Source organism: Solanum pennellii, chromosome 11, assembly GCF_001406875.1.
Source record: "Solanum pennellii chromosome 11, SPENNV200".
NCBI lineage: Eukaryota > Viridiplantae > Streptophyta > Magnoliopsida > Solanales > Solanaceae > Solanum > Solanum pennellii.
This window is the reverse complement of record NC_028647.1, coordinates 1,746,841-1,758,130: the sequence shown is the minus strand read 5'-3', so window position 1 is coordinate 1,758,130 and position 11,290 is coordinate 1,746,841. Positions and strand designations below refer to the sequence as shown.

The following is an 11,290-nucleotide window of genomic DNA, read 5'->3' as shown; positions in this document are numbered from 1 at the left end:
TTTGGTCGTATTTATTTTGTATTAACGTTTTCGTGTATATTTCTTTAATTTCTAATGCCTGAAATTTTATTTATTTATTTGTAAAATCTAACTATTATAACTACTTAAGAATCACAGTGTTTTTTTATGGAATATGATTTTAACATTTTTTGCTTAAAAATTTTAGATCATTTCTTAGTCCAACGTTGATAATTGTATGTTTTATAAACAAAAATCTTATATTTATTTAATTTTATTTTTTCAAATATTCTTTCAAACATTTTTATTAAAATAAATAATTGCTCAAAATTGAAATTATCCTTCTATGGAAATTTGTGCCTCGAATTTTATTTTATTTTTATCGTTTATTCTAATTTTAAAAGACTTAAAATCTTATAAAATATGAATGATGACCATATTTAATTGTTATCACCATCAATGCTATTGATTTCTTTTACTTCCTTCCCTTAAATATCATTATTAATATTGCTTATATTATTTCCTTAAATTACTTGTTTTTCCTTTTCTGTACTTTTTCGTTTATTTTATTTTTTTAATTCTAAACATTACTTATTATAACTATATAAGAATTACAATCTTTTTACAGAAATTAATTTTGACTTTTTCCTTATAATTGTTAGATCATTCCTTAGTCTGATATAAATTCTTATTTGTTCTTTAAATTAAAATAAATTACTCTATCATTTTAAAAATAATAATAAGTGTTTTCATTTATTGCTCAATTGAAACATGTATAAATAGGAAAATAATCGTTATGCTTTCCATAATAATATTATATTTCTATTGTCATTTTTTTATCAATATTTTTTCCGTTTCGATCGTCTTGTTCTATTATCACTAACTTTATTTGTTTTATAATTTTTTATGAATGAAAGAAATATGAGAGAAGGAAGATGAAGCATTTTAGGAAAGATCAATTAATAATATTTGATGAAATTTTTTAAAAAAATATTTTTTTGAAATTTTTTCATGACAATAATAAATGAGATTAATTGAGATAAAGAATAATGAAATTACGTGTAGGATAGTAGAAAACTATTTTTTCAAAAAAAGAAAAAACAGAGACACAAAAGGTAAAATAGAGAATTTTAGGAAAATAATATATTATAATAATAGTGATGAGAGATGATGAAATTAATTAAAAATATATTTTTAATTTTCAGAAATTTTTATGACAATAAATTAAATGAGATAATTGAGATAAAAAATATTGAAAAGAAAAATTGTAAGATAGTAACCTAAAAGGTAAGATGAGAGAATATAAGGAAAACAATAAATTATAATAAGATGAGAGATGAAGAGTAATAAATTGTAGTAGTAATGATAAGGAGAGATATAAAAGTTATTTTAATTACCCCCCTCCCCCCACCAATTAGTATATTTTAGAGATAAACAAAAACTAAAAAATTGATAAAAAAGATAATGATAATTCTGGCCAAAGTAAGGCCCCACGTCCTATTTTTATTATCCAGCTTTATATATGATATATTTTTCTCATTAAATTAAAATAAAGAATTAATTAAAAAAAAACGCATAAATACTTAGAATTAATTTTTTTGATTTTAATATTTAAAAATATTTTGTTTCATCTTTGAATAAAATATTCTTGACAATTATCGTAGAGTTGTACCTCGAAAACACTTATATTATCAAATGTTCAGAAATAGATTATTCACGTAGTTCACCGCCGCGCGAAGCGCGGATAATTTACCTAGTAATAAAGAAAAGCAAACAAAACTAACCACATATTTGATCAATCAATTTATTCACGTTTATTTGAAGAAAAAAAAACTGTTTACATTTTCTAGAAATTGTTTAAGCTTGTAGCTATAACTTGCAAGTTGCAACTAAGCTATAAGACATTGATTTCTTCATTCATTTGTGCTGGTGCCTGTGAAGTTTCAAGTTCTTCAACAATATTTATAAGGTAAAAATCAAATTTGTACCTTTTTTGCCTTTGATTTTGTGAGATTTGATTTGTTTTTACTTTAATTGCTCAAAGTTTGAAACTTTAAGCTTCTTTTTCATGTATAGCAAATGGGTTATTGATATAGTTCAAGATTTCAGATGGGTCTGTCCTTAATCATTGTTCTGAGAAGTAAATAGTTGTATTGTTTAAGAATTTTTAGTTTTGCAGTATACCCACTTGGTAATTAAGTGAAATTTGTAATGGTGTATATTGGGGGAGTTGTAATTGATTGAAAAGATAGAATTTTTAGATGATTTACAGTTTGTGTTTAGGTTACTTTTGAATGATTTTTTTTTATCAAGGTTTTTGTGTGAGTGAATTTTAGAAGGAAAGATGGATGAGTAAAAAGTGGTAGTGGTTTGCTTTATTGTACATCATTAGTGAGTTAGTTTATCAGATGGTTACGCGACTAGTAATTATTATTATCTCAGAAAGTTACTTTCTTTGTTGAAGAAAATTGGAATCGAGAAGAAAGGTGACTTTCCCCATCATCAGTTATAGGAGCCCGACTGAGTTTAGATCTTCTTCGCGTTTTTTTGTGTGATCAGGGTACTAGGGAATGCCTGAATTGTGCAGAACTATTGGGTTATAATTGACATTTTAAATTCAAATTGATTTAGTTGTCTGATGAAGCATTGCCTCCTATGTTCCAGTAGCTGTGTGTAATTTGTTCCTTTTTTTTCAAATAATGTACTTTATCAATACCTAGTAGACTTTTTAGCTCCATATAGATTTTGGAGAACTATGCTCTCAAATGTGATGCCGTGAGAAGTAATAAGCTAAGCTTAGGATTATAGTTTGTTAACTTTATAAATCTCAAGTCTTGTATGATCACATCTTCTTGGTTTTTGCTGTCAGTCTCTTTTGTTAACGAGCTGAAAAATATAAGATTCTGCTGATAGTTTGACGTGTGACAGTCGTAATCAGTTACCTGGCCTGATTATTTTGCTTATAGTGGATCTTGATATGTAAGGTACTGGTTATTTTCAAAGTTCCATTTCATTCTGATAGTAACCGTTTTATGGATGTCCAGAACCATTAGGTATTTCCCATTGGAGTTGGAGGTATTAAATTCTTCTGGGTGTAGAAACTGTTCCTTGCCTTAACATCAGGATTGATGGCCACCTCTGAAGCATTTCTGCAAGTTATAGGTGGTTCACTACCTAGTCTTTTTGGATCTGATGATTCTTTTAGGAAATTGGGATCGTCACATACCTCCAGATCCTTCATAAGAATCAGAAAGAAGAGGGGTTCAATGTGTGTGAACTTCCTCAACTGTTCAAACATATCATACCGTGCTATTAGGGTAGATTGCTTTCAGAGCACCAGACAATCTGTACATGGAGATATTGGTCATTCCAATTTACGATCTGTGAACTGCAAATGCCAGCAAGCTGACAGTGCGAGTAGTTTTGCATCAGAAAAGGGAAACGGGTCGTGGACTATTGACAATGACCAGAGCTTCGATACGGTTCATGGTAATACACCAAGTGTAATGCAGTTTGAGACAGTAAGAGAGCTTAAAGTAGGAGAGGAGAACTTTCAATCCAATGGGAGTTTACCTCCAAATGGCTTAGTGGAAGATACCTTGAATAGAATAGCTGGAAACTCCATCGAAGATGAAGCATGGGAACTACTACGAGAATCTATGGTTTATTATTGTGGTAGTCCTGTCGGAACAATTGCTGCTAAGGACCCAACTAGTTCCACCGCCGATGTTCTAAACTACGATCAAGTCTTTATCCGTGACTTTATACCTTCTGGTATTGCTTTCCTTCTGAAGGGAGAATATGAGATTGTTCGCAACTTCATCCTTCACACTCTTCAGCTGCAGGTAAGATGCTATTAACTTGCACAAGTTACTGATATTTATTAGAAACAGTCGTACATTTCTTGATTGCAGTTTTCCTGCTTGTATCTCACCGTTTAGTTTCTAATCTCATTCAGCAACCTTGCTACGTATGTTCATTCACAGCTGTGTGATTAAAGATGGTTGCAGGAATAACTTTTTGTGATATGGTACTGCTTCTTATTTTTTCAGTTAGGGATGGATTCCTGGGGAAATTTCATGTTTATCACTGGATATGTAAGCTAGTATGAAACATTTGTTTGACTAATCTTCTAGAATTAATGGTTGGATACTGATATTTCCTCTTAAAGATTCAGCTAGCTGAGATAATTGTAATGTGGGTATACACCTATTATGTTTTATGTCTGCAAACAGTTTGATCACTGTTTCAAATATATTCTGTTATACATCCCTCTCAGCATTCCGCTGGTTTTGCTTTTCTATTTGAGGTAAAATAACAATCTTCTTGTGGCTATGCCTACTCTCCTTGCACGGTTGTCTAAGCAGAGGAAGAAGAGTGGGCATCAGCTATTTATCCTGCATGGCTCAAGTGCTTGATACCTTTTAAATTCTGTAGTAAATGATTGAGAACTGTGGGATCAACCTACTAAGTTGTTCTTAATTTCAATAAAAGATGTTCATAGGTTGTAAACCTGAATATTCTCTATATACTCCATTAATCTGGTTAGCACTTGATGTAGTCTAAAAATTCTCTTAATGGAAGTGGTTTGTCGTACAGATAAGCTTAGATCAAATGAAGTGTTTCTAAATTCCGAGTGATATGTATGATCAAATATATTGTTCAGATGTCAGGGAAAAAATATGTGGAATGATAACTGATATGACATTATTCTGCAGAGTTGGGAGAAAACTATGGATTGTCATAGTCCTGGTCAAGGGCTGATGCCTGCTAGTTTCAAGGTCCGTACAGTCCCATTGGATGGTGATGACTCTGCAACAGAAGAAGTACTGGATCCAGACTTTGGAGAAGCAGCAATCGGCCGAGTTGCCCCAGTTGATTCCGGTAGGAAAAAAGACCTCTCTCTCAAAAAAACAAATAATTTTGTTTATTTTTGTGTCTTCACCTTATCATTCTTGTGCTTACAGAGATCTCTATCTACTGTAACTGTTAATCCCAGGACTATGGTGGATTATTTTGTTACGTGCGTATGGGAAGTCCTCTGGTGATCTCTCGGTTCAGGAGAGAATTGATGTTCAGACTGGAATAAAAATGATACTAAGACTATGTCTTGCTGATGGCTTTGATATGTTTCCAACATTGTTGGTGACTGATGGTTCGTGCATGATAGATCGCCGTATGGGAATTCATGGTCACCCTTTGGAGATTCAGGTTTGATTTCAATCACTGTAATAAAAAAGCTGTTATACCTGATAGGTTGGTGTTTAGATGGGATTAAAAAGTTGTTGAATCGATTGTGGCTGGTTTAGTCTTTTACTAGATTTGAGAATATTGCTCAGTTCGCATATCCTTGGAGATTCTCCATCTTAGAGTAATTTCAATTTTTCTTCTTCTGCAATGTGCTAATGAGATTTTCTCCTGTTAAATATATGTAGTTTCTCGCAAAGGGGATTTGTGTGGGACCTAAACAGAATGAAGACTGTTTTTTCCTTCTATTTCCTTAGTAGAGAAGTAAACAAATGTAGGGATATTAAATTGATCATATTCCAGAAGATACTTGTGCTGTTGTTTATTTAATTCGAGGTCTGAGATCTAATCAAGACGTTTTCAGTTGATTATTTTCAATGGGGTGTCAGGAACTTAGTGGACTTCACTGATTTAATAGATGCTGGGGATGGGAAAGAACGATTTACTGCTTTAATTCATCTGAAATAGGAAACCCATATCCAGAGGTATGCGTCTTAAAAGTCATTAATGTTTAAATGTTAGATTAGAGAATACAAGGTCCATAAGTTCAAATTTTGTCTTACAAGAGTGTAGTACCTTCATTTTCATGGAAGACTGTTATGATGCAACTCATGAGTGATCATCGTGTAACTGTGGTTGAATGATAGATTAGGGCATTAAAGAGTATGTAGATCTTTTGTGTATTATTCTGCGCCCTTCTTTCTTTTCAGAATCATTTTTATTAGTGCATTTCTTCTGTATCTCTCAACTTGTGTGTGTTGATCTTCTATGCAGTTAGAGCTAATGTTGTTTATCTGAAAACTTAAATAAACAGCTGCTTTTGTTCTTTGTTAGATCCACCTTGGCTTTAGATATCTCAGGTTGCTCCCTAAGAATGTTGTTTAAGCTTACGTTTCAATTTGTTGCAGGCACTGTTTCATTCAGCACTGCTTTGTGCTCGAGAAATGCTTACACCAGAGGATGGATCAGCTGACCTTATCCGAGCATTAAATAATCGTCTTGTTGCCTTATCATTTCATATCAGAGAATATTATTGGATTGATATGAAAAAGCTAAATGAGATTTACCGGTACCAGACGGAGGAGTACTCCTATGATGCCGTTAACAAGTTCAATATTTATCCAGATCAGATTTCTCCTTGGCTGGTGGACTGGATGCCAAGTAAAGGAGGATACTTGATTGGAAATTTGCAACCTGCTCACATGGATTTTCGTTTCTTTTCTCTAGGAAACTTGTGGTCTATAGTCTGCAGTCTGACAACAGATGATCAATCACATGCTATATTGGATCTCATTGAGGCCAAGTGGACAGATCTGGTAGCTGATATGCCTTTTAAAATATGCTACCCTGCTCTTGAGGGTCAGGAGTGGAAGATAATTACAGGATGTGATCCCAAGAACACGTAATTTTCTACCTCGGTTACTTTAAGAAGTTCACTTTGTCTTCTATTGGATCTTAATAATAGCTGGTCCATTATCTTTCTTCATCTCACATTATCTTCTTATTTTTAATGCAGTCCTTGGTCCTACCATAATGGAGGTTCCTGGCCAACTTTACTCTGGCAGGTAACATTTATCTGTCAGTCTTGAATTAGGAATTCGGTGCTTGTATCCGTCTTATCTTTGGTTGGGAGATTAGACCTTCCCGACCTGATATTTTGTCGCGGTGCATGCCGTTGCTCACATTAACATATTGTTACAACTTACATCTCTGTTTTGTGTTATGTCTCATTAGTTAATCGGAAATTATGTTACAAAGAATGACTTAAATTGCAGTGCATTTTTAGTTTCTATCTCATCATTCATATAATTTCTTTCATCATGTAAGCATCTAGTGAAGTTGTACTAGTTTGTTTTTAAGATGGAGAAAGATAGTGCAGAAAGTTTTGAACTAATTTCACTGGTGATATATAATATACTGTTCGTGTATGTAGTATAGTCAAAGGTTTGCTCGTCTGTGTGTTCCGTAATTGAATTAGTTCCCCTATGATACTATTATAGAATCAGCTGTGAGGAATTCAAAGTTGACGTGATCTCTTGAAACTTTTGTAGCTGGCTGTTGCTAGTATTAAGATGAATAGACCTGAGATTGCTGCAAAAGCTGTTGAAGTTGCAGAAAAGCGCATCTCACAAGACAAGTGGCCAGAATATTACGACACTAAGAAGGCACGGTTCATAGGGAAACAAGCGCGCCTTTTCCAAACTTGGTCTATAGCTGGATACCTCGTCGCCAAACTCCTCCTTGCCAATCCAAGTTCTGCTAAGATTCTCATTTCCCAAGAAGACTCCGAGCTTCTCAACGCCTTCTCTTGTGCTATCAGTTCTAATCCCAGAAGAAAAAAGCGCGGTCCAAAAAGTCCCCAGAAGACCTACATAGTGTGAAGATCACACACAACCCCACAAATGATTGGATGTACAGTTGTTGATTGAGCCAGTTAAAGTGTATGATAACTACATATAATTGTTTTGCCTGGTGTTCACAAGCTGGAATTCTATTTAATATTTCAGCTTATAATATAATGTTCTTCTGTAAACCTCGAACGAGTAAGCGTCATCGTCGATGCTTGAATATGAAATAATTCATTATGAATTTTCTCTTAGAGTTCTCTTCTCCATATGGAAGTGCCTAAAATTGTTTTTGTATAAATTTCTGTTGTTCTACAGGGAAAAAGCCAGTATAGGCCTTATTTTATAGATTTGGCTATTTTCTGCAAATTCCTATATAATATTGTAACACTAAAGTATTCATTTTACACTTTACTTTTGTTGAATCTTCTGAGAAATAGTATTACTATGAAAATATATATATCATGCTACAATGCTACGGAAGCGGCCACTAATGCTTGTATTAAGGTAGACTATCTACGTCACATCACTTGATGTTTGTAACACTGAAGCAATTTAATCATAATATTCACAAATTATAGTGAGAATATCGCGTAAATTAAAGTTTATACGAAGATAAACATCTCATAAATTTTTTGGTGTATATCGAAGCTAAGCAGTGTGAATCGTAATCTAAACCCCTTTAACAGAAAATTATACTGCATACATAAAAGTTAAAACTATTTTTTTGTATATACGATAGATATTGAACTACCGTTTTTTCTCTAATTTACCTCTTTTTCTATAAACTTTTTGACTCCGTGACTAATATATACATCATGTATAAAAAAATTTCCCAAAAGAACCCTACAAACTATAGGATGTTAGTATATTCCCCAAGAACAATATAGGTATATTGTTTTTAATATATGTAGCTTTCAAATATCTGTAGCCTAGAATCTAGATGGCTCAAAATATGCAACAATTAAACCATAGTTAATATGCCACCAAATATGTACCAAAAAATTAATCTACACATAGTACCTTATATCACAAAATTTGTTATATCTTTTTTTAGTCCGTTCAAACAAATATCTTTTTCGTTTTTTAGCAATTCTTTAATTCTAACTTTTCACATGACATGTTTAAGATCACAATATTAAAAAATATTTCAGTATATTTGACATAACTTTAAGATTCAAAAAATTTTCTTTACTTTCTTAAACTATGTTCCAAATTTAATTAAGGAAAAGAAATTGACAGGAGAAAATATAATAATAAAATTTGCACGTTTTGTTTTTTTTTTAAATGAGGTGGTCTTTAATTTTTGCTCTTCAAATGAACTGGTCTTTAGATCCGAACATACCTAATCGGATATTATGATGCACAAGTTTAAAATCTCACGATAAAATTGATTGTTACTCACGATAAAATTGATTGTTACGAAGACGTAAATTAAAGACCAACACGAAATAGAAACAAATGATATAAAATAGTAGTATCATTCTGTCTTGGGCCATAAATGGGCCCAGACTCATTTCAACCCGCCGGCAATATGACCCACAAACCATTTTGCCGGCCCAAATATCTACACTTCTTTGATACTTCTAACTACCATTCAAAACAAAATATTATATATTTTTTTTCATTATAACAAACCAAAAAAAAAATTTCCATCAATCTTATTTACCTTCAATATCCAACATTCTCTCTCAAAAAAAAAAAAAAAACCATGTTAACATCTCCGGTTCACGATGACACGACCATCTCCTCAGCGTCTGCACCTGTCAGCTCGACCACGTTAGAGATAGGAGAAGGAGAAGTTCGTGTTAGCATGGACGCGGAGGTGGAAACGAACATGTACAATGTACATACCTCATTTTCATCCTCTACTAAGCCCCATGCAACGTGTAGCGATCCATGCTGGAACGTCATGCAATCAGAAGTCTCGAGTTTGACCCTTGACGACTTTTGCTTCATTAGGAAACTTGGTAGTGGTGACATTGGCTCAGTGTATCTTGTTGAGTTGAAAGGTAATAATAAAGGTTGTTTGTTTGCTGCTAAAGTGATGGATAAAGAAGAATTGGTTAGTAGGAGTAAAGAAATTAGGGCAAGGACAGAAATGGAAATATTAGAAATGTTGGATCATCCATTTTTGCCTACACTTTACACTACTTTGAATACTGATAAATGGTCTATTTTGTTGACTGAATTTTGTCCTGGTGGTGATCTTCATGTTCTCCGGCAACACCTGCCGGAAAAGAGATTCGATGAAGCCGCGGTCCGGTTAGTAGTGTACTTCTCCCTCTACCTCTTCGTTTTGACCGAATCTAATAATCGTTGTCTATATTATTAGTTTAGAAATCAATAACTAAAAACCTAGATCGGTTCTCAGATTATGCATGCACATACAATGAGAAAGAGAGTTGACCAGGCGGTCTATCGGTCAATGTCTCACACATGTTATACCCTATTTAAAGAAAATTTATCTGTTCTCGAAGCTCGAACCCTAGAATTTTGATTTAGGTTTTTGAAGTATTTCTATCTAATACTGATTGATAGTACATCTAACATTAATTATTCCAACTATATATTATAATTAACTATATGTCTTATTAATGATTGATGTAGTGATCAATGTGAATATTTGTACAGTTTGCTAATTGGCCCACATTTGCTATGATATATTTAATATTATAACATGATATTTTTAATGTGTCCTACTATAATTAATTATGTGCTTTCAATTATTAGTTGAAACTTCTTGATCATGACCAAAAAAATTAAATTAATGTAACATGTGAGTTTGTCTATTTGATTTAACAGGTTTTACACATCAGAAGTTGTGGTTGCTTTAGAGTATCTACATATGATGGGAATAATTTATCGTGATTTAAAGCCAGAAAATGTTTTAGTAAGATCTGATGGTCATATTATGTTAACTGATTTTGATCTTTCACTAAAATGTGATGATTTAGTAATGCCTCAACTTGTTCATGACGAGGGTACTAGTCCAAATTACATACATTGTAATATTTCAAATGATCATAATTCGCCTCCGTATAATTCATCGTCATCGTGTATCTTGCCTAATTGTATCATGCCACAATACGTCTCGTGTTGGTACTCTAAACACATGAGGAGAAGAAGAAGAAGAAGAGGAAGAGGAGGATCAAGTGTCGAGAGACCCTTGAGGTTGATAGCTGAGCCGATTGAGGCTCGGTCGATGTCGTTTGTAGGGACCCACGAGTACTTGGCCCCGGAGATCGTGTCAGGGGAAGGACATGGTAATGCGGTGGATTGGTGGACGCTAGGGATTTTCATGTACGAATTGCTTTATGGTGTGACACCTTTTAGAGGACTTGATAATGAGTTCACCCTATCTAACATCGTGGCTCGAGCCTTTGAGTTCCCTAAAGAGCCATTGGTTCCAAACATGGCCAAGGATTTGATCACTCAACTTTTGGTCAAGGACCCCACCATGAGAATGGGGTCCATGATGGGGGCCACAACAATAAAACAACATCCTTTCTTTGATGGTGTGAATTGGGCACTATTGAGATGTACAACACCACCTCATATTCCATCAAATTTCAATAGTACAAGAGACTTTGTCTCATCTTATGACGATGATGATGATGATTATGTAGATTATTATTAACTTCGAGTATTGATTATAGTTATTTTTATACTATTATATTAAGTTTACGTATAATAACATGTAACTATTTGTATTAAGTTTGATATAGTAGTCTGAATGA

The 11,290-nt window shown here is 33.2% G+C and overlaps 2 protein-coding genes across 3 annotated transcripts; both read left to right on the top strand.

Annotated features, from left to right (window-relative positions):
- Positions 1-1,765: 1,765 nt before the first annotated feature.
- LOC107004811 (neutral/alkaline invertase 3, chloroplastic-like) lies at positions 1,766-7,819 on the top strand. 2 transcript variants are annotated; one of them, XM_015203172.1, is made up of 7 exons: positions 1,766-1,927; positions 3,003-3,803; positions 4,677-4,842; positions 4,958-5,169; positions 6,114-6,607; positions 6,722-6,770; positions 7,257-7,819. In XM_015203172.1, exons 2-7 carry the CDS (start codon positions 3,087-3,089, stop codon positions 7,584-7,586), a joined length of 1,968 nt encoding a protein of 655 aa, XP_015058658.1. In that variant the 5' UTR covers positions 1,766-1,927; positions 3,003-3,086; the 3' UTR covers positions 7,587-7,819. The 2 variants fall into 2 exon arrangements, with proteins under 2 accessions (XP_015058658.1, XP_027768800.1); XM_027912999.1 differs by having other exon boundaries at positions 2,828-3,803.
- Positions 7,820-9,154: 1,335 nt separating this feature from the next.
- LOC107003284 (serine/threonine-protein kinase D6PKL2-like) lies at positions 9,155-11,290 on the top strand. The gene is made up of 2 exons (XM_015201592.2): positions 9,155-9,815; positions 10,356-11,290. Exons 1-2 carry the CDS (start codon positions 9,262-9,264, stop codon positions 11,188-11,190), a joined length of 1,389 nt encoding a protein of 462 aa, XP_015057078.1. The 5' UTR covers positions 9,155-9,261; the 3' UTR covers positions 11,191-11,290.

Coding starts and splice junctions, on each gene's coding strand:
- LOC107003284 (XM_015201592.2), top strand. CDS start 9,262: ATGTTAACATCTCCGGTTCACGATGACACGACCATCTCCTCAGCGTCT. Junction 9,816..10,355: donor TTCGATGAAGCCGCGGTCCG/GTTAGTAGTGTA, acceptor TTGATTTAACAG/GTTTTACACATCAGAAGTTG.
- LOC107004811 (XM_015203172.1), top strand. CDS start 3,087: ATGGCCACCTCTGAAGCATTTCTGCAAGTTATAGGTGGTTCACTACCT. Junction 3,804..4,676: donor TTCACACTCTTCAGCTGCAG/GTAAGATGCTAT, acceptor ATTATTCTGCAG/AGTTGGGAGAAAACTATGGA. Junction 6,608..6,721: donor GGATGTGATCCCAAGAACAC/GTAATTTTCTAC, acceptor TTTTTAATGCAG/TCCTTGGTCCTACCATAATG.